This window comes from Serinus canaria, chromosome 3, assembly GCF_022539315.1.
Source record: "Serinus canaria isolate serCan28SL12 chromosome 3, serCan2020, whole genome shotgun sequence".
In the NCBI taxonomy this organism is placed as follows: domain Eukaryota; kingdom Metazoa; phylum Chordata; class Aves; order Passeriformes; family Fringillidae; genus Serinus; species Serinus canaria.
In genome coordinates, this window is record NC_066316.1 from 60,400,190 (window position 1) to 60,423,220 (window position 23,031).

At 37.1% G+C, this 23,031-nt stretch overlaps 1 protein-coding gene across 1 annotated transcript in view; it reads left to right on the plus strand.

The window, feature by feature from the left end:
* Positions 1–23,031, plus strand: part of PTPRK (protein tyrosine phosphatase receptor type K) — a 352,054-nt gene that overhangs the window by 265,105 nt on the left and 63,918 nt on the right. The window contains exon 8 of the mRNA XM_050972314.1: positions 19,799–20,101. Within this exon, the coding sequence (XP_050828271.1) occupies positions 19,799–20,101 (303 nt within the window). The remainder of the gene's footprint in view (positions 1–19,798; positions 20,102–23,031) is intronic.

Consider the following 23,031-nt stretch of genomic DNA (forward strand, 5'->3'; position numbering starts at 1 on the left):
CAGGGTACACACCTTTGAGCTGCATCAAAGCTGCTGTGGTGCTTCTAGGAGTTGGGAGGGCTGCAGTGCTCCAGCAATGGGCTCTACTGCCTGTCCTGTGTGTGGCATGGCTCATGCCCACCTTGACAGGTGCTAAAACCTGGGACCTGAAGCACAAAGAAATAGTCCTCATCATTCAAATGTTTATCTCCTTCATAAGCTTTCCTGTATTAAAAATGTCACTCACATTATTCTTGTTATGCAAAACCACAGCAAATGGCAGAAGGTCAACAGTAGCCATCAAGATTACCAGAGAGTAATTGTAGCAGTTTCATGGCATATCAAATGTGAAGGCTTTTATTTAATAATAGTTCAATGGAGTGGCTGGGAAATAAATATCAAATGGGAAATAAATATCAAATGCAAAACAAGTACAATCTGAAAGGAATGCAAGGGTTGGGGGGTTTTTCCCACTTAGTGGGTTTGTTGCTCTTGCTCATTCCATAATTTTGAATCCCTCTATTGCCACAGCAGATGTTTTATCTCCTCCATCTCTGATTATGTATATCTGACAGTTTTGAAGTCTTTGCAAGTATGACTTGATTATATCATAATTTCTTCCTTTTTATAACCTTCAAATTTTTTTTTCAATTTTTATTCTGATGGAAGAGTATGGAAATGTACCATTTCAGCAAACAGAAGTTCTAGACTGAGATGGTTTTATAATGTGACATACTTTGAAACTGAATGCCTGTCCCGAGAATAGAGAATTAGATCTTTGTGAAGCAGTTTTGACAAATGCTGCTTGGCTTACCAGTTGTGCATTAGCAACAAACAGGATTGTTGAGACTTTGCTGTTTTCTTTCAGAAGTGTCATATATGTGAAAATTGCACAATGCTGTGATAGTGATCCCATATGTTTGAGGGAAAGGAAGGAATTGTGTGTTATGTGTGGCAAGCTTAAAAGTATGGGGCAATGTTAAAAAGAAGGAAAGACTGAGAAAATTAATTTAAAGCAAAATATATTAGGTGCATTTCAAAGTCCAGAAAAAAAATCCCACCTTTTTCCTCCTTTTTTTTTATTCAGTTTTTGTTAGGAGGCTATGAAATTAAATATTTGGATTTTTTAAAATTTATTCATTTATTATCATGAGTGTTACTAAACTAAAAGGGCAGTTGATTCAGTATGCAGTGATTACATTGTAGAGATAACCACTTAAATCTTGGTTTAAATCACTTGGATTGTTGTGTATTTCAGTGCTAAGTGACAGTTGTTTCCCCTAATTTTAATATTGAGTCAGTTTCCTGAAGCACTTTAAGGGTTAGGAAGCTAATTTTGAGTTCTGTATATACTGAACTGGAACATATTTCACATATGGACTGAAGTTTTAAAATATTTTTTTAAAAATATTTCCAGTAGGGATTTGTTGCAATTTAAAATAGCATTCACAGTTTTACTTGTTTGGGTTTATTGGGCTGCTATTAAAAGACAGAGTTGGCTAGCAAAACATAACCAGTTTAGAAATACTTCATCAGGGTTTTAAGAGTGATTTTTTTAATTCTGGCACCATTGCAAGGAAATAATTAATTTTCCGTAAAAATTATTTAATATGGATTGCTATGTTTATGCTGTGCATTGCTGATTTTAGTGTGCTTTAACCTTGCTTGCAACTTTTGAAAAAAAAAATCTATAATTCTTTTATACTATTTAGCAAAGTATTATTCAGTTCTGTGTGTATGAGGAGAGTAAAAAGTGATTCTGATATTTTCCTTATTTGCTGAATTACCCTTTGTGTAGCAGAGCTGAGAAGGAAACAAACTGAATAATATTTGTATACAAATCAGGGGGTGAAGTTGCCGCTGACATACAAAATGTGTTGGAGAAGGCATTCCAGGGCATTTGGTAACTGTGACAGGTGACACATCTGTTAAATAGCTGAAAGACACAGATGGAAATACATACCTCAGTTAATCTAAAATGTGATAATTAATAAATGTGATAATTAGTGTTCAATAAACTGATTATCTACACAAGAATTATAAAAGCTACTTTAAAGGTTAGTTGTTTATCAGTATATCAGCTAGTGAAGTTCTAAGGTGGGGGGGAATAAAGTAGAGGGAATAGTTTAAAATAATTGTTTACTGTGTTATGAATTGCCATAACCATAACTTACAGGATTTTCCCTGAGGTGTTTGGAAAGTTTTTAGTGTGCTCTTATTACAGAAGTTGTATTGCTATTCCTGGACTCCAGCTCCTAGAGTAAAGCAGAAGAGGGGGAGAATTCGGGGAAATTTTTGATTGTGTTAATTCAATTCAGACGATGAAATTTCCTCTTCTGCTAGAATTCAGTCTTATTTAAGGCTTAGTAAATTCAGCATCTTCTGTCTTGACCAAAAAAAAAAAAAATCTATTTAACAGCTTGTCAAGTGATTTATAGTATTCAACTGCAAGACTGAAGAAAAATGGATAAGGAGGCAATCCAGTGCTCCACACAGCAGAGGCTGTCTGAACTGAAGATGTTTCCTTGCTGTTAGTGTTGCTTGGTTTGATGTGGAAGAGAGGTGGGAGAGAGGAATGGAAGGCTGGCAGCCCAGGTGTAATTTTTGGTGGTGTTGTATCCCATCTGTTTTTATCCATACGAATCCTGAGCTCTTCAGAGATGCCCTGCTTAGGTTGAAGCCCAGGAAAAACAGCAAGTAGGACAGGTCCTGGCACTGCTCTGGAGAAGATTAATCATGATTTTTAAAATGCTTTTTTGATTTGAAGACTATAAACACATTTTGTGATGCTTTTATGTTCAGAGTGAGTGCCCTAGTTTTATATCTCTTGTTTGCAAGTAATAAATGCAAAATACCTCAGGTTTTTGCCTGGGTGCTGAAATCAAGTACCTGATGTCACTGTATCTGTATTTGGAGTTGCTGATTATATTCTCAGATCAAATAAAGAGCAGGAAAATATTTTTCCCACCTGTGGCAGGAGAATCCAACACACCTGAGGCTTTAAAATAGAGCAAGTTTGGAGTTTAAAGATCTAAGGGAGCTGAGTGAGGTGGGGGAAGAAGAATGTCTATGGAGAAAGCAGAGAGATGTCAGCTCATGAAGCCTCCTGGAGACCCTGGTGAGCTGTCAGATCTGTCAAGAGAGACACTGAGGAATTCTTGTTCTGTGACAAAGACTCTGGTAAAATACTTTCCTGAATGAAGACTTTTTTTGGTTTTATCCTGATGACACAAAAATGCTTGTTTTGCTCTTATTAATTACTGCTTAAATTTTTATTTAGGGCTAATTTGTGAACAATTTGCCTGGTTTTTAATAGCTACTGGTGTCAACAAATGTGCCATGCTTTCAGGCTCATCCTAAGTCTGTAAAGACACAGTCCTCATTCTTGTACCTAAATCCATGTTTCTACTGGAACGTCTTGGAAGGACAGTGGAAAAACAATCAGCTTTCATTTAAACCCACTAAGTAACACTGAAATTTCTAATGCTTATTTGTAGTTTAAACACTGTTATGTTACTAATGCCAGAAGAGAGTGGAAGGGGAGGAACAATCTGGCATTGATTTGTAAAAGGAGTAGGTTATCTGTTTTTATTTTAGCTGTGTGGATATTTGTTCAGATATTTGAGTTATTTGGTGTTGAAAACACTAAAGAAAAACAAGTAAAACTGACAGTACAATTCTAGTGCTGTGTTTTTCTGACCAGAAGCTGCAGGAACATTTTAAATGGGCAAGAGGATTAGGTTTCAGAGAGGTGTCTTTATGTTTGGCCTTTGACTCTAATTCAAGTTCTCCTTGGGGAATCTTCAGTGACTTTCAGCAAGGCACTGGTTTTTGAGAAAAAATTGTATCATTGTCTTTTGCAGTCAAGCATGACTGCATTTTTCGAGGTGTTTATGCAGAGAGAAGGCATAGCCTTCTTTCTCCCTGCTGTGGCATTTTTTTCTGGTTTTGTTTTCTTTTTTCTGCAGCTCATAATATGAAATAATTGTAATATTTTAATTCAGACTAACATGTGTATTCATAGTCTTTATTTTGAGTGATGAGCAAAGTGAATTAGCAAATATGTTTATAGAAAAAGTCTACCACCTTTTAACCAGTGGTGTTTAGCTCTAATTTTTTTGCATCTTTTGATTTCAAAATGTAATCAAAATTTTGAGCTGTGAAGTGAGAACCTGCAAAGGCAAGATCTCACATTAAAAGTTTATGTCATTATACTTCCTAAAATTCTGTACTTGCTTTGAGATTTAAATTTGAAGCTTTGTTTTTACCTTTTTGCCTCCTCTGATAGTTTAGAGATATAACAGATAGTGTGGCTTACTGTCTACGCATAAATGTAAATAAATACATGCATTTGGAAGAGGTAGTACAGAAACACAAAAAGAGTTTTGGGGGATGTAGACCAGCAGTCACCAAAAGTTCTTTGTGTAGTGGTATGACTAAAAATCAGGGTCAGTGCTGGGAGAAAAGATGTGATTTTGTGAGTATGACCAATATTGATAACTGGGTGCTGCACATCTGGTGTCCATGCTTTCAACACACAGCTGCAGATTTGGGAGGAATGGGGAAAAGTGCCACAGAATCATGGCTTAAAATGTAGTCTTAAAAAAGGTGACTTAAAGATCTCAATCATATATGTCTATCAGAGAGAAGGAGGTAATTATAGAGTGTCTGTACAGGGGAATAATACTACATGGTACAAAACACCTCTTTCCCATAGAGGAGGTAAAATGTGAGAACCTCAAATGGCTGCATGCTGAAGTCAGGCTGATTTAAATTAGAAGTAAGGCACAATTATTTGTCTTTAACAGTAGGCTATTAATCATTGGAACAAATTACTGAGAAAAGTGGTGGGAACAGACAATTGCCATAAATTATAACTTCCTGAGGAATTACCACAGGATTCAGTTATTGGTTTCACCAAAGAGGCATATTATGGAAACCAAATACATTATCTGAAGGAAATTGAACTCAAGAAGTAGCACAGGACACATAAGGCTGGGATATTATCAGCTGTGTAATACCAAAGCAAGGCCACAATTGCAAACATAACTACAGCTCTATCATTTGTTTTTACTTCAAAACAGTATCATTAAAGTGATTTGTTATCCTCTTGTCTTTTTTCAAGGAATGTTAAGGAAATGAAAGTTTTTGCATTTTCATACTCAGACGGAAATGAGGATAATACAAATTCTACGGCTTCACTTACTTTTGCAAGGAGTCAGTATAATTTTGCTGTCAATATAATCTGGTATCTTTTGGTTTTAGTAAATGTTCTTCTCAAATGCCAAATGCTGATTGTTGTAATGAGGCTTGTAAAACAGCAGGTTGCATAAAGCTTTGTTTCCAACCGTTCCATTAAAGACAAAGCTGTTTTTTCTGTGGACTATGTAATTTAAATTAATTTCTTTCCTAAAACTTGTTGATAACTTCCCCTTCCAATCTTTTTTATTTAGGAAGGACCTATTAGTTGTGTTTAAAAGAATTATAACCAGCTCAGAGTGTTTTGGATCCTTTCTAAGAGAGATAGCAATTTTCCTAGCAAGATAGTCAATCATGGCCTGATCAAAATAGCTAAGCAAAAATGAGGGTTCAGAGCCAGCAACAACAAAGAAATCAACCAGACATTTCAAATAAATTTCCTTGAGATTTTTTGTGTCTAGAAACAAAATATCTGAATTTAAATGGAGAGCAGCTTGGAAAAAAACAAACTCTTGCCAAGCTCCCCAGCAACTAAAGGAAACTTCATTTTATACACACTGCTTAATTAGGCAGTAGTGTTTGTGTCCAAAAGAAGACAAGCAGTCTGTTGTCCTTTGGGTTGAATGCCTACTGGAACTGTTACTTGAGGGACACATTCCTCGGGAGCCAAGCTACAAGTAGAGCATGGATTACATTCTTTGCTTGGAAATTTCTATGGCTGTGGTGACTTTTTCTCTGAAGCCATTTAGGACCTGGGCTTGGAATTCTCTCTTTGCAGAGTATCTGACCTTTCCTGCAGACTGTGTCACTTGGATTAGCGTGTCCTGCAGTCCTGGCAGAAACACACGATGGCAGATAGACCTCACTATTAAGTAAACTAGTTCACCCTCTCAGCAAATGGCTTGATTTAAATGCTTAGCTGTGGAAATCATATATCTGTTGCTCTCTTCAGTCTCTGTATAAAGCCTTTGCTCAAAACCAATTAATAGAGATTAGTCATTTTGTCATAATGTTGAAAAAGCACTGCACTACCATGGTACTATAGCTGTGAGAAAAGACTGAAAGCATAAATTTCATTAATCATACTGGTGATTGCAATGTCAGCACAGCTCGCAAAATGATAGTAGTGAACTTTTTACACGACTCCAATGTACTGTTTTTTTTCTAGATATTAAAATGGGCTTCCATGCCATGTACATTCATATAACTGTTGGCCTTTTCCATCTTTCTTATAATTTGATTAAGAAGTAAAGGCAATGCACTTAGATGCATCACTGCGCACTTATGATGATTGACTTCTGTTCTTGGGTTCTATTATAATGTTCAGTAGAAGTAAAATCTGACCCAAACCCTCTAAACAAACAAACAAACAAAAAAAATCCATCAACATATTAAATTATATTATTATCATACATATTTCTAGTAAATATGTATGATAACCTAAGGATTATTAAATGGGCTAACCCCCACTCATTTTGTTTAGATGTCTGCCCCTTGCCAAATATCTTTAAATACTGGTGTGAAATATGCTGATTAAAGTACAGTGATTTTCTCCATTCTCTAATATAAAATCATAGGATCATTTAGGTTTAAAAAGACTTTTAAGCTGCTCAAGTCCTACCATAAACCTAACACTGCCAAGCCTACCATAAAAACCACAGCCCTAGGTGCCACAATCATGTGGTTTGCAAAGAGGAGAACTGAATTCTTCTGTTCAACTTTATTTTGCACATTTATCTTAAACACTTCAGTTAAAAATAATAATTTTAATAGGAAAAGATGCTTCTTTTATTCTGTGAACTGTAAAGTTGTGTGTCAAACAAAGTGAAGCTTGGTGAAATTTGAGTGAAGAGCCTTGCCATCTAACAGAGCTCAGTGCCAGATACTGTGAAGCAAGATCAAAAAAAACAAAAAAAAGAAAGAAATCTGATGCTTTCTTAGGGAATTTTGGAATTCTCTGCTTTTCACCAAATATTTGGAAATCAGCTCAGGCCCTGAAGTCACATTTATATCTCCTATGTTTCTGCCATTACTATTGTCCTGAGAGAATGTAGAATTTACCTCATTGGGGCTGTTCAGAAATAGACTGGACCAGTTCCTGAGCAATCTGATACAATTGCTTTAAGGAGGAGAAGGAAATGGGGTTACATGACCATCAAAGGTCCCCTCCAAGCTGAATTGTTCTACAGCGCCGTGATTTAATCTGCTTTCCAGATATCCAAGTCAAAAGCTACTGGGAAATGCAAACATGCTTGGGGTTTTTGGTGGTTGGTTCTCTTTTACTGTTAGCACATCTCCTTGTTTCAGCTCAAGTTAATAGTCATATTGTAATTTTGCCTGAATATTAAAGTAGCAAGGGAAATTTGGAAGGCAAGAGTGGCCATAACTACAAGGTTCAAACCAAGGAGAGGGGAAGAAGGTGGAAGAATGGGAGAATATGGCCAGTAGGAGAATAAGGCTGGCATCACAAGCTGATATTAATGGATATGGATATGAATAGAATTAGCTCAAAAAGCTGGGGGAAACCCCCAAAATTTCCATTGCTAGTCATAAAAACCTTCAAACAAATTCTGAAGAATTTTATAGTTTTAAGCATTCTTCTATTTTTAGACATTCTGTAGATGCTTAATTCTGCAAATTATTATGGTTGTTGATAAGGGTTATGAGCTAGTGGCTTGATGATGATGACAAGAGGGGATGGTAGTAGATTGCATATGTGCTTGTTGTGTCGATCTCCAAAAGGTTGGCAGTAAGATGGGGTGCCAAAAAAAACCAAAAACAAACCTGGCAGATACCCAGGGGAATTTTGAAGTATTTCAGTAATAAGGTGAGAGAAAGGGATTGTTTTTCTATTTATTTTTAAACGTTTATTAGACTCAGCAATAAATCTGGTTCAAGTGACAGCATAATGCTGGTGTCCAACAATTAGCCTGCACTTCCAAATTAATACTGCATTTGCCTGTGCGGCCTTGACTTGGCTAATTGGCTGCCTTTCCTTCTTTGCATTCTGTTGTGAGGGTATGATGACAGTGATTCAGCATGTACAACACAGGCATAAAAAAATAATTTAATGCTCCACTTACTCAGCAGGCGTGATTGACACTCTCTTGGGTGGCTGCTGCAGTAGAGCTGGTCGGGGGAGCACATTGGCACATGCTTTGCTGTAACAGTGAAGCCAAGACAACTGTTCTAGTACAATATCTTTTTGAAAGTCAGAATGTGGTAAAATTATTGAATATGATTGACAGCTTGAAGTAGATAACTCTCTTGATGGGTATCTAGAGCAAGAAAGCACATAGTAAATGGTGATGACTCCTGCAAGCAAAGAGCTGATCCTTTACATTTACATGTGAGTAAAAGTAGATTTGTTTTGTTTGCATTTAGCAACACCGTCAGTTCTTTATAAAGTAAAATAGGTTGCTCATTGATTAATAACATTTTATAAAATCACCTGATTTTTAAAGGAGGGTAAGTTATTATCCACAACATCTAGGATTGTTTTTCATTTGCTGGTTTTGCCACCTTTTTGTGTTACAACTCATCCAGCTTTACTATTGACAGAAAATTCTTTAGGATCATTTTTCATTAACATTTTTATTAATGAATTAGCCAGAAGTGTTCAGAGGAAGTTTGCAAAGAGAAAATTGTTTCTGAAATACATTACTTTCTTTTTCTGTTGGTGATTTTTTTAATGTTTTCCAAGTTTCTGCTTAGACAGGAAAGAAGAGTTTGGTGGAACACTAAGTGGCTGAAAGGGGAGCAACAGGGCAATTTCTTGAGAGTATCTTGTGCAGCTAAATGGAAAAGCATTATTTGAATTTCATGGCCTATTTTAGAAAACTTTTCCCCAGGTTGCTAGCACCTCTGTCAGCAAGGTCTTTTCATTGCTTTTGTGTTCTTTTTATGAGGACCCTCTTTCACAGTGGCTAAGAGGTGCTTGTAAGCTCACTTCTGCAGAGCCCTGCTTATGTTAAGGCAGCTCCAGGAACAAAAGGTTTGCAGGATTCGGTCCCATTTCCCAAAATAGCCTAGCAAACTTTTGCAGCCACATGGTATTAGGAAAGAGAGTTGATACCATGTCAATTTTGCCCAGACAGCAAGACAATATGAAAAGCAAATATTCCTTATTATCCTTTCCCTTTCTGAAAAGAAAGTTTTAATGAACTTTTCAGAAAAAAAGCTCCTCTCTAGAAATTATCAACTTAGGGCTGTATCTTCTAATGAAAATGTCATGACTGTTCCATTAGCAAATCATGGACAGTGCTTTGCCTGCTGACTCAAGAATGCAATTTTTTCTCACTGGTACATCACATCAAGGGACAGTTGAATTGAAATTGGAACACTTAAAATGCACAAAAAGTTGTTTAAAATATCTATGTAAAAAAAAAATCAAATTAGGTATTAAGAAGATTATTCATATAGGTACCAGTATTAGGCTGCGGTAGTCACTTGGCAGTGGTGATTGACCAATAGATTGAGGAGTTTTCTTAGTCAAGTTTAGTCAAACTTAGGCAGGTGACTGTGTGACTTAAGTAATAAAATTTTATTGAAATTCAAAAAATGGTACAATTTCACAGTAGAGAAATAGCCACATTAGAAAAGATTTTCCCCATGGCTCCTTACCAGCATTTTTAGAATTCTACATACTATTGAAATTGTTTCTGATCTTATTCAAAATTTTAATGTTAGAGCCATTCTTTGCTCCTGTATTTTTTTCCCTGAAGAAAACAAACTGGCTTAAACTATCATCATGTAAACTGTACAACTTCTTAAATTTGTATGAGCCAATGAAGAAAATTAAGATAATTCATTGAATAAATTTCCAACTGCTTAGAGAAAACTCTTCTGTACAATAGAAGCTACAGGTGTTGTCATTCAATGTTTAAATTACCTGTATTGTTTTACTTATGGGACAAAATATATACAGCAGAGGCATTGTATGTTGCAGTGTCACTTCTGGTTTTAAACAACTTAATGGATCTGTGTTTCATCCAAGGTTTATCATATGCATTATATAAAGATATCTATACTATACAATATATACATTGTGTGATAATGTAGTCTTGTGTTATTGATTTTGTGAAAGGGGCTAGAGTGAGGTGCAACACAAAGTTGTTGTTGAGTTTTGCCACACAAGCACAACATTGGATGTGTTAGTTCATGGACTGTGACCAAAATAGAAACTCAAGGCTTTGTGGGTTGCAGGCAGAGGGATGGAGCATGGGTGGTTTCAACCAAGGTCCCAGGGGCAGCAGGAACCAGATGAGGCAAAAGGGAAATGGGAGAAAATAAGACTGAGACCATTTCAGTAGGTGTGGAGAGACAGAGAGGATGAATTTTGATGGATGTTTTATCTGCATGTGGGGAAGTGAACATATCTACACAGGTCTATCAGTGTACATGCACACACACGCAAATGTGTATACGGGTTTTAAGTGGGTATCATAAGTACTGCCTGCAATTTTCAATTCTTAGCTGTCAGAGGTGAATGTGGCCTTTTCCCCCAGTCTAAGTACTTTGTGGTTTACTATTTATTTATTATAAACTGCATTCCACATTTTTCCTTTATTTCATGTGATGGTATTTGTGCTTCCTAACTTGGAGGACTAAATTTTTGCTATATAGGAGAAAGGAACAGAAGCTTTAACGCTATCCATAGAAAATTCTTGTTTAGCTCATTCACACTGCTCCAACTTAGTCATTTTGCTTAATACTCATTATATCCTAAGCTCCCAAATATATAGTTTGTAAACAAAACCATAAAAAACATGCTTATGAATGTGTATTGGAGAGAAGTGAACAGTACATCACCTAAGCAATAATGGTGATTTATGTTCAAATAAATGTTTGTAAATGTTTTCTTCATAGCATTGCATAGTTAGGTTCACTGTTAAGGTAGCTAAAAAGTATATACATGTGTGTGTAAATACACACTACATATTCTTTATAATATAATTGTTATTATTTTAGATTATATCTTCCATTCTGCTTTAACATAACCATGCAGATATTTCAGGTCAAAGGTTCACTTTTTCCCTATCACTAATAGTTTTGTAAATTACTTTACAGAATTAAACTTGATAATTGTAATCCCGAACAAGCTTTCTGGGCATTTTGTACTCTCAGACTTCTCCTGTGTTTACTCTTGCAGTCTGATGCTGGTTGACATGCTGATTTGTGTTTTATACCATCAGATAGGTTTTGTTCATTTGGAAGAATGAGATTTTCCTCTCCCCTCCAAGACCCTATAGTTCCTTTTGATTTAAACTCAGATTTAAAAAGAAAAAAAAAGTGGATTTTTGGAGCTAAGCTAAACTGGAAAAGTCAACAGAATTTATTATCAAGGGATGTCTAATCTCTCAAACGAATATAAGACTTTGCAGCTATTGATTACATGCTACGGATGCATAAACTGTTAATCATGCGTGGAGGCAACAGAATAAACGTACCACCAGGAGAAAATGGGCAAATAATTGTCAGTAGAGCAGTTATATTTATCTGTTTACTACATCTATGATGCAGGGACAGCTGTGTTTTGCATCCGAAAAGATACCTTCTAAAAATATATTGACTATCCCCTCATTGCTACTGAAACTAGTGTAGTAGAGCTGATTATTTAAGTAATAATTCTGATGTTTTCTTCAGCTCCCTGAAGTATGTGGTCAATAAGAAATTTGTAAATTTCTGGCTTAATAAATCAGTCACTAGATGAAGTGAAAGGAGGAAAAACTCATAGATTTTCATGCAATTGCCTTATAACCTTTGTTTGCACCAAAATAAATCTGTAATGCTAACACAGTATAAATACCATAGTTTCGTTTATTCTGGGTTTATATTTCACATGGCAAACATGCTAATGCACAAAAAGTTAATTCTTTTATATGTTTGCATCCATATTTGTTTTGTATCATGTATGTGTCACACATTTGAGAAGGGAGATGCCCAGCAATCCCTATGATTCTTATCATGGGAATATGTACCCATTAATTTTTTCCTTTCTTGTCAGACTGCAGAGAAGATTTCAAATTGTGCTACTTCTGTCAACTTCATTAACTTCTCTTCCTTTGGTGTTCACTATTTCTTCATGCTTCTAAGTTTAAAAGGATTGAAGGCCTGAGTTTTCAAATGTGGCTGCCTAAAATCAAGTGTCTTAAATACTGATGTGAAACTAAGTTTTTTTTTAAAACAGCTAACCAACAGTAAAACAAAAAGCCCAAAACAAATAAAATCAATGCAACCAAACAAAAAACACTACTAGCAAGTAGCTTAGTTAGACTTTCCAACTTACATTTATCTACATGACAGATATCCTGACTTTTTATAGATTCTGAGAATGAGGGAGTCCAAGAATGGAATACTATTTTATTCCAGTTACATATGAGAAGGGCATATTGATACCTTATATCATCCTGCATCAATATTGATCCAGTTGGTAATATAATGTGGCGTGGTTTTGGATTGGAATACACATCAAGTTGGAAGAAGAGAGTCCCTGACTAAAGGTAAATAGTTCATGAACTATCACTATATAGTAAGAATTGGGGCCAATGCTGGTAATTATTTTATGCCTTTACTTCAAAGCTGTCTTTAACTCTACTTGGAAATGGTCAAAATCTGCCACTTACAGACAAGAAACTTGAATAGAAATGACAAGAATTATTCTGTCATACAGACTGGTTTATGAAAATCAGACTGAAATGCATGGCATTTTTGGGATGTCTGAAGGATCTTCCTTTATTATCATCATATTGTTAAATAATGGAGTTATTGGGAGTTAATCTGAACTAACTTCTCTTGGATTTGTAGGTTAATAATCCTTGAAACTCAGGGGCTTCATCATAGATATTCTAGTGCAGCTTACCTTACCTAAGGATTTTTATTAGCTTTGTTCATAACATAACTTAATTACAGTTTGTTCCTTTGACAACAGCACATTCCCCAGAAGTGCAGAAGTGATCACAGTTGATGTGCATAGTTCTTGCTGAGGCTATGGCTGTGTCTTGAAATATTTAATTCTAGTTTGGTCCTTTTTAATGAGTCATAAACTTCTCTGTTCAGCAGTCCTAACCAAGTTTATGATGTGAGGAATTTAGTAGCTATATAAAGAAATCCTTTCTGCCTGATTCATCATTTACTAATAACAAAAGTAATAATTGAGAGCAATGCAGCCAAAATGAGCAAGCAAGAAACCTTTGTTTACTGTTTTCTTACTGCATTTCTGACAGCTATTCCTGTGTGAGTTGTGCTTCCTTCAGCTCTTTTCCCTCCTACCTTTCTTCAAGGTTCTTATCGGGGGTCTTTCAGAGTAATTCTTCACAGCAACAGAACTGTAAATTTTTTTCTTTCCTTTGAGCTTTGGGAACATTCTGATTTTATAGGACCTTGCATGAACTGAGAAAGGAACAGCAACCACAGTGATATCTTAGAATAGTCCTCTTTTATTTCCCACATGCCAAGGAAAGAGTTACCCTTGAAAGGTCAGGAGAAGCCACAGGACAAGGAGGCTCATGTTCTCGTAGAAGAAAAGTCTGGGAAATTCCAGTGGCTGTTCAGACTGAGAATATTGGAAGAAATATAAGGGCTTCTTTTTGTCTACGTAGTTTTTGTCTTAGAAGGCAAGATAATTAAAGGAGTCTTAGTGACAGACAGTGGGCTTTACATTATGGGGTTATTATTGGTACTTCTTAAATAATGGTCATAGATTTGCTTTTCTGTATGAGAGTTTTCATTTAACATAAGCCTTACATCTCTCCGTGGTTCCCTCAAATGCAGAAATTATCACACCTTCCAAGTCCAGTTTTCATCCCCAGTGTCTTCAATGAAGGCCACCTGGTTTGCTTTTAAATTTGATATGAATTTCAGTCAATGTGGTTAAAGCAGAAATTGGAAGTCAGCTCCTCAGTGTAATGTCAGACTAGAAAGAGTTCAAGGGGGAGGAAAGATCCAAAAGCCAACCCCAATTAAAGAATTGAATACACAGACCGTGTATAAACAGGCTATGCTGGCTTTTGAGAAGCACCATCTTTATCTGAAATGTTTGTGCTTTAAAATTTGTCCAGTTTTCTTCCACTTCATGTGAACAAATGTGCATTCTGGTTGCTTGTCAAAAGATCTAATTCTCCCACCTCTGCCAGATACATGGAAATTAAACTGTCTTGCAGTCAATATTTAGGATTTCTGAGGAAAGGCAGCAAAAGCAGAGCACATGTCACACTAGCCTCTTTATATGGGATTTTTTTCACAGCTTTTGGGACATCTGTTTGTCTCTGACTGACAGCAGGCTAATATGTAGTATCATTAAAAAGAGGTTTTGAGGAAAAACCTACTCTCACCTTGCTGCTTCTGCAGCTGTGAAGGCTTTTGTTTTCACTCCCATCTCTGTGTAAGTGAAGATAATCTCTACAAAGAGGCTTGATATTGACCTGTCCTATCACGTGTTGCTTATCAAGCACTAAAGAAATTGAATTTCATTTTATCTGTTATCTGGAGAGTCTTATTAAATCATCCTACAGTTGAGAGGTTGTATGGGGTCAACAGGTTCTGTCTCTTTCACCATCTATTCCTCTATTGTTAACCTTTGGAGAACTACTAAAATGTTCTTTATTTTATCACATAAGGTTGGGTTAAATCTTCTTGATCCAGAAATTGTTGTGATTGAGTGCTACATGCATGTAATTCTTTTGCATGGTTTCTGGATAAGGATTGAGGACTTAGTAATCTGTACAAACATAGAGATCTCTTATCATTCTGGTTTTTCTGTTGTTTTGATAGAGAACTGGCCTTCTTCCAATGCCTCTGTATTTAATTGGTTCAATGAGGCTGAAACCAGTCAGACTGGATAATAAATCTGAGTCAGCCATCACTTGGTAGTATTTGTGGGCCAAGACACAAAGCAGGGGTGAGGAGGAGGGGGATAACAGAGATGGGTATTGCCAGGTGTGAGAAGCAAAGGGCAGAGGGAGAAGCTGGCAGTAAGTAGAGGTGGAAATGGGAGGAAGGTCATAGCAGCAGCCCATGGACAAGGAAGGTCTGGCAGAAGGGAGCCTGTCATCATTAGAGGTGTTCATGAGAATTTAAAGGTCATCCTTACCACCACCACCAAATCCTCCATATGCTTTGTTGCTGGGTTTCTGTTTGAAGATCTAACTCTGCCAGTCAGGATGTTCATATCTAAGAGCTTGATGCAGTCACAGGATATTGAATTTCCTGCAACAACAGAAGTCCTGCATACTTTCTGCTGTCACCACAAAATAAGTCCCTCCAGCCTTTTGTCTGATGGAGAATAAGGCTTGAAAAAATAAATAAATTATGAATATCATCTCCCAAAAAATTTAAATTTTAAATGTAAGATTTAATGCAAACCAAAAAAAAATGCTGTTTCATTCAAATTTGAAGCTCTCAATCAAGAAATCTTTCTAAAAGAAGAAGCCAAATTATTGTTTTTTGAATAACATGTCCTTATGCTCAGATATTCAATTAGTGTCTGGGCACTGTTATGCTTTTTCAAACTTGTTCTAAGAAAGCCTTTAGAAAAAACCCCAGCAAACCTCTTTTTAAAAAAGGACTGGAGTGTAGGATTGGAGTTAGAATTTGGGTGGAAGCATTGGTACATGAGTTCTATGAATTGCTGCAGCTGGGTGTCTGATGGCCACCAGTGACCTGGCAGTTGCGTTCAGCTTTCTTGCAGCCCTGGCAGGAATTTGCTTTGTAGCCCTGAACAAGCTATTAACCTTTTTTCTGCCTCTTTCTATTCACAGAAAAGTTTTAACACCACTGACATGTCTCATAGGGGTAATTGGTAAATTAATGTTTGAAAAATATTAAGTGCCTTCTGCCATCATTTTTGACACTCCGGTGGACAGGTTAGGGATTGAGCAGGTATTTTTAGAGATCTTATTTCTTGTCTCTTTGTCATAGGGTGCCTATTTGACACAGGTAATTCAACCAAGTAAGAACTCATGTGCGTGGAAGTCCATGTAATTTGGATAAAAGTTCTAGATGTGACGTAAAGAGGAAAGATGGGAAGAAAACTGGGAAGACAATGCATGAATTGAATTACTGGGATTTGCAGTACTCAAAGAGTATCAAGAAATCAGAGGAAAATGCATTAATTGAAATAAAATCTCTGTAGGACTAAAATGTTTCAGTGAAACGCAAACCCTAAATTGTGATGAGAAATGGAAAATAAAGGAGATGAACACTATTTGCCCCCATCAAGATCAAAGCTGTTCTTAATGAGATGGTTGAGATCTTTGGGAAGCCTACTCAAAAATTCAATAGTGCTTTATCTGAAAAAAGTAATTATTCAAAGATTGCTTTTTACTGAGGTGTTACAGATGGAGACTTTGTGGTGTGGTAGTTTAAAACAATTGGTCTTTACCTCTAGAGATTCCCAAGATGAACGTTGCCCAGAAGAAAGAGTAAAATTATGTTTTTAAAGCATCATTTTAGGAGCAGTGGGACACTTGGCAGAGTTTACTAAAGCTGTTGAGAGACTCTGCAGACTTTAATTACCATCTCAATATTGCAGAAGTTGTTTAATTTCTGCCAAAGAAGGGAATAGTTGTGAGAAAGCGAGATCACACTCTGTCTTTCATTCTTTCCTTTTTGACAGGTGAATAAAGGATGCTTTTCAGTATCTCCTCTGATGCTGTGACACATTTGTAAAATTTTCATAGAATTGTAAAATAATTTTTCCTTAAGTTTAACAAAGCTTTTTTTTCTTTTTCATCTCTCTTTAAAATGCTGTGCAGCATAGTGTAAATGCAGTTTAAGTCTTGTCATGAGAGAAACAAGATGAAAATGTCTTCTGTTACTGATTGGTTGGCTTCAAACTATTGAGTTTCAGACTTCATGGTCAGACACCAGGTGTTATGTTGTTTTAATTCCAATAAATTTTGAATTCAGGTTTGAATTCCATCTCTAGTGGGAGTGGATGAAAGCACAAACTGGAGTAGGAGAACAAAGAGGAAATGATTAAAATGAGAAAAATCATTCAATTTCAGAAGGAAAACTTAGCCTATAACACATTTCCTTGGTGAAGGATAAGTTTACACTTCTAGGCCTCAAACTCTAAATCAGAGTATGTATAGCTAAGTTTTGCACTGTTATTCATATGAGAAAAGGGCTGATATATATATACACACATATATATATATATACACACACACACACACACACACATAAACATGTATGTATATATGTATTTGTCTTTACCGTTCTCTTCCTTTGAGGTACTTGAGTGTGTTCAGTTTTTCTCCAAGTGCTTGCAGTAGCCAAGAGAATACCCATTCTTTGAAGACCCTTATCAGCTCCTTCAGTAGATCTACTCTGTTGCTACTTTTTTTCTTTCGATGACCACCTCACACCTCTCTCTAAGTGCTAAAGCACCAGGCACTGTTTTCTCTATAAAACCCTGTTTTTTCTCCTTCTCTTCAAGTCTCTTATCTCTCAAGAACCTCTTCTGCCGCGGCTGCTGTGTCGAAAGCACTTCCCTCCCGTCCGAGCAGGGGGGGGAAGGCGGCCGGGGCTAGCTCGGAGCACAGCAGCAGCTAGCAGCTAAGGGGGCACTACCCAGATCCGTCAGGGACGTCCGGGCTGCGCCTTCCTCGGCAGGACAGCAGCAACAGTATCGAAAAGAAGCGGCAAGGCGGAGAAGCCGAGAGAAAAGAGGGTCTTGACACGCCCGGTGTAGCCCAGTGGTTTTAATGCAGCATTTCTCCACCGCGTCCAGGCGGGAAAAGACACCGCTGCGACCAGGCGGGAAAAGACGAGACAAACGGGGGAGAAGCAGTATATAAAGGGGTGTACAATAACCAATCGGGAGAAACTGAGGAGGGGAATTCAACATGACGGACAGGTGTGGCAACAAGTGGTACACGAACGAAGGAGGGGCTCAGGGCACCTGCCCAATCACCCCCTGTGGAAGGGAGAAGTTTCTGGAAGGATGGGGGGGTTTCAGAAGATGAAGGGGGCTCTGGAGGAGGGGAAAGGGGCAGTTGCCAGGGGAACGGGGGTGGAGACAAGGGCTTGGCAGCGAGCCCAGAGAGGGAGGACACCATTCGAGGGAAAGGGGGAACCAGGACTGAACCATCGAACTGGGTATAGGGGTGTAACTGGGGGAAAGCATCACAAAACAATACAAAACAGGGAAGATAACTCAATTGGGAACTGAACACACACCACAACACTCTTCAATGCTATCTTTCAGTTTCAAATGTCTGTTGTTACAGTACACTGTGTTCAGAGAGCTACTACCCAGGAAGTCTTCTTATTTAATTGCATTTTTCACTGTATATATGATAAAGAAACTTGATGGCAATGGTAATACATATGCTTGTTCAAACTGAAAAAAGGATAGATCATGGCAACAAATAGGTGTAATTTTTAATCCTAAACATTCATCATGTTGCTAGGAATACCTTTATGTTATATTTAGAATTCCATTGTTTTGATGTTTGAAACTAAATGTTTGCAGTTTGTCTGGCAAACTGCATGCTGAATACATTACACTGATTCACATTTCCTTATTTCAATATACCATCTGTGCTTTTGGCTGGTTTTTGCCTCGTTGGAACTCATGCAAGTTACAAAGAACCAGTTATACGCAGAAAGAGAAATCCTATATTTCACTTCCTTGAACAATCTTGACTGCTTTGACCTTAAACCAGCAAGGACACAAGTCTGAAGCTGTATCAGTCACAGGCTTTATTTTCTCTGGTGGGGAAGCATGTACTAGCAGGGTATATTTTCAGTGAAACTCTTGTATATACAGACATGGTCATGATTTTCATTGTGTAATCATTTTAATTAAGTTCAACGATAAAAGTTACTCTTGCATGAGGAATGAATGCACTGGAGAGACAGCGAAAGATTGATGACAGCTTGGGGAGCATCACGTCCTCTGCTGGTGCAAATGCACGTGGGGAGAGAGCTGAGCTTGGGGAGCAGGTCAGAGATTACCTGCTCAGAGTAATCATGGCTTTGGGGTTTTGGAGGAATCAGGATACAACATGAATATGCCAAAGCACTTTTTTTTGTGCTATTTCCGAGGGGTTTTGCTTGAATGAAGAGCTTCATTACTAAAATAATAAACACTAATTAATATCTGCATCGTTTTTGTAACTGCTAGTTTAGTACGGTAATTAGTATAATTAGTATACAGCGTTGCTTGGTGGCATGATAAATCATGATGTAGTAAATGTTCACTCTTTACCATTATGATGTATTATCTAATTTATACAGGTAAAAAAAAGGAAAAGGGTAAGGGAGAAATCAAGAAGGGAAGCCAGTAGTGACAGCTGGGTGGCCTTTTGGTCACTCTTCTTGCATCTGTTGCCTGTATTCTCAATTGCTTTGAATTGCTCCACTGATAATTAACTATTGTTTTTCTCACTATTGCTGTCTCCATCACTGATTAAAGCCAGCAAAGACAGGACAAAGTGGAATGAAGTAAAAAAATTTAAGGAGCATTTTCTCGTCCTGTGCAAATGATGATATTCGCCTGTTTGTTGGGTGCTTCCTTAACTCTCACATTCCTGAATGCACCATCTACCAGCTGCCGTTCAGTGCCAGATGAAGAATGTTAACATTGTTTTCTTCATTATGCTCTATTTTCTAGAACCCATGAGAACCCCAAAAACACTGAAGATTGCTGAGATCCAGGCCAGACACATCGCTGTGGACTGGGAATCTCTGGGTTACAACATCACTCGTTGCCATACTTTCAATGTCACTATCTGCTACCACTACTTCTGTGGACACAACGAGAGCAAAGCAGACTGCTTGGACATGGACCCCAAAGCACCTCAGCACGTTGTGGATCGTCTGCCTCCCTACACAAATGTCAGCCTCAAGATGATCTTAACCAACCCAGAAGGGAGGAAGGAAAGCGAGGAGACCATTATCCAGACAGATGAAGATGGTAAGTTTAATGTTCTTCTGGAAATTACATCCAAGTGCAGTCTTGGCAAGTGGAAGGAAATGACTTTGTGTGTTACAATATGTATCATGAGGTGTGGAAGTTCGCTTCTATTAATGTATTAATTAGCCCCAAAATGGCAGCTGTGAAGGTATTATAGCTGTCACCCTGCATATGCAGCCAAAACTGCCCATGCAACACAAGTCAAACTGGATCTCTCTGTGTGTCTCTTTCTCTCCAGAAAAAGGGGGATGGTTTCCCAGTCTTTCAAATACTGGGTTAATGCAGGTGATGAGAAACACATGGTGGTGTTAGACTTCTTCACAGTATTAGGCGTAGTATTTGAAAATGAATTCTGCATATAATATTTAAATATTGAGTTTAGTGCTTAAAGACTCTAGTCAAGATTTTAAACCTTTATAGGAAATATATTTAAGCAAAAATTTATGTTGCAGGTCTCACAATACAGTATCTGTTAACTGTTTGAAAGCCCCCTATCAAATTAAAATATTATTTTAGCAACTTGGGAATTAACTCAGTGATCCATATGGGTCCTTTCCAACTCCAAATATTCTGTGGTTCCTCTTTAAAATGCTTTCAACAAAGTTTCAATAAAACAGTTTAATTTACCTCAGTTGTGAAAAAATAAACAGTAGATGTAGACATGTTAATGGCGACTCATTCAGAGGTTAGGCTATGAATCTTAGTAACAAAGATATGGAAATAAAAAGTTATACTTTTCCCTAATAATATTTAAAATGTGGTAACAAAACCAATTTTTGTTTCTTTTTCTCATGTTTACTTTTTGTGAAAATACCTACAACAGCAAAATTTAAATATATACTTCCATAGGTAACAAAAATAAAATACTTGGACTTATGTAAGACTGTAGATAAACAAAAAGGTAAAATTGAAAAAAGCTAGTGTGTTTACTTGGCTGCAAAATAAATGAATGGGAAATATAGCTTTATATAACACTCAGTGTTAGTCTGGTACTGCTGTTTTTCCATACATTTTCAATTTTATGAGAAATAAAAGAGGAATATTTACTGTAGCAATAAAAGAAAAAATTATTAAATAGGTAGAATATGAGGAGCTGTAGAAAACTATAGACACACAGATGCATCACATGGAGACTTAGAGACGAGTACTGTATGGTTGCTGCTTTCCTTGAACTTAAAAAGAGTAGTAGTGATATTGTTAAGTCCATGGAAAATGGATTTCTTTTCCTTTTTACCTGGGTATTCAAGAAAGGTTGTGGTTTCCAATGGAAACCTTTGTCTTGTTTGATGGCAGATGGTCACTGTGTCAGTACTTGTCAGGAGCAGAGTCAAGTGAAAACTTTGTCTCCTGGTTTTGTTGTGGATTTTTCTTGGAAAATGGTGCACATAAGGCAGGTTTTGCTCTCAAGCTAAGACACCAGTGTGATGTCAGTGAACTCGAGTTGAGCTGGCTTTGGTGTCACAAGTAATGTAATATAGAAGAAGCCTCACCCAGTGAACAGAAGTTGCCAGGGTAAACTGAAGCAGATGTTTTCACAGAGGGACTAATACATTTTGAAAGGTATCTATATTTAGTTGTACTGGTGGTAATAATGCTTGTGACCTGAAAATAGCCTCCTGTGAGCTTTACTCTGGGAAAAAATATTGAGGTTTTAATTTTGTGTTACTGATGGATTGAAAGTCTGTGTGCCATGACTTCAAAGTCCATTGTGCCATGACTTCAAAGTTCAGGGCTTGCAGACAATGTACAATACTGAGTCTTTCCTTGAGCTCTCATAGCAATAGTAAACTAAATCCTGTAGCTGACTGCTCGTGTGTACAATGCTAATTTAGTTCCAGTCTCAGTGATCAAGTATCTGAAACTATTTCCAAGCACAGTTTGAAGCCTAAAGTAGGACTTGGACTAAGAAGATGAAAAGTCCAATTATGTGTGTGATTCTGTGCCCTACATTTCATGTGTGGTCAGATGAAGCTGCATTGTCTTCATGGTTTTTGCAGGTTTCTAGAGTAAGCATAATTTTAATTATATCATGGAGGCATTATCAGTGATTCATTTTGGAGAAGGAATATAGAGGAAATAGAGTATTGCTCTGCATTTTTGCAAATAACATTAGCTAGAAATAGCCCCTGATGACATGTTTATCTGAAACTGTGCACTCATGTTGTATACTTTTCATAAATAGTAACTTTGAATACTCCAAATGACAACTGATAATTAAATTTTTGTTTTTCTGTAGAGTGAGATTCTTTCCAATGCTGTGGTTTGTTTTTTTTTTTTTTTCACAAGGTCCTGCTAAACAAGCAAAAACTTCATAGACTCTTGGTGTTTGAGATGCCTATGCCATGTTTTCCTGTCTCTCTTCCCCTCTGCCATTTTGCCCTCGTCTTCAGTTTCTCGTCATACTTCCCCATGCTTCCAAGCTGTCCCTTTTGTCTCTTCAGTTGTTGTTGTTATGTTTTAACCTTTCCTTTCATCTCACTACATCTTTCATGCCAATTCCTCCCTTCTGCCAGAATCTTTACACTTTTCTGAACTTCTAGGATTTTCTAAAAGCAGGGGACTTTGGACTTTTTGAGGCTCTTCTGTGAGACAGGAAGGATCTCTGTCTTTCACAAAGGCTCACATTTATGTAAGGCTGTGCAGCTGGCCTGGGGGGGTCTCTCAGAAATGGTCAGACCTGTCACAATGCTGAGCGTTAACTCAGTTGCATATGATACCTGGAACAGAATTAACTCAAGAAACAATCAGTAGAAGAATGAGGTAAGATTCAAAAGCTGTGCTTCAGTTCTTTGGAGCCATGGCTGACCAATGAGTAAAGTTTTAATAGCTTGTAATTCAATATCTGCAAGATAGCAAAGCCTAGGAAAACCATGACAGTCTGAAAACAGTCCTTCTATTGACCAGAGCTAGATCTGAATACTTGGTAGTTT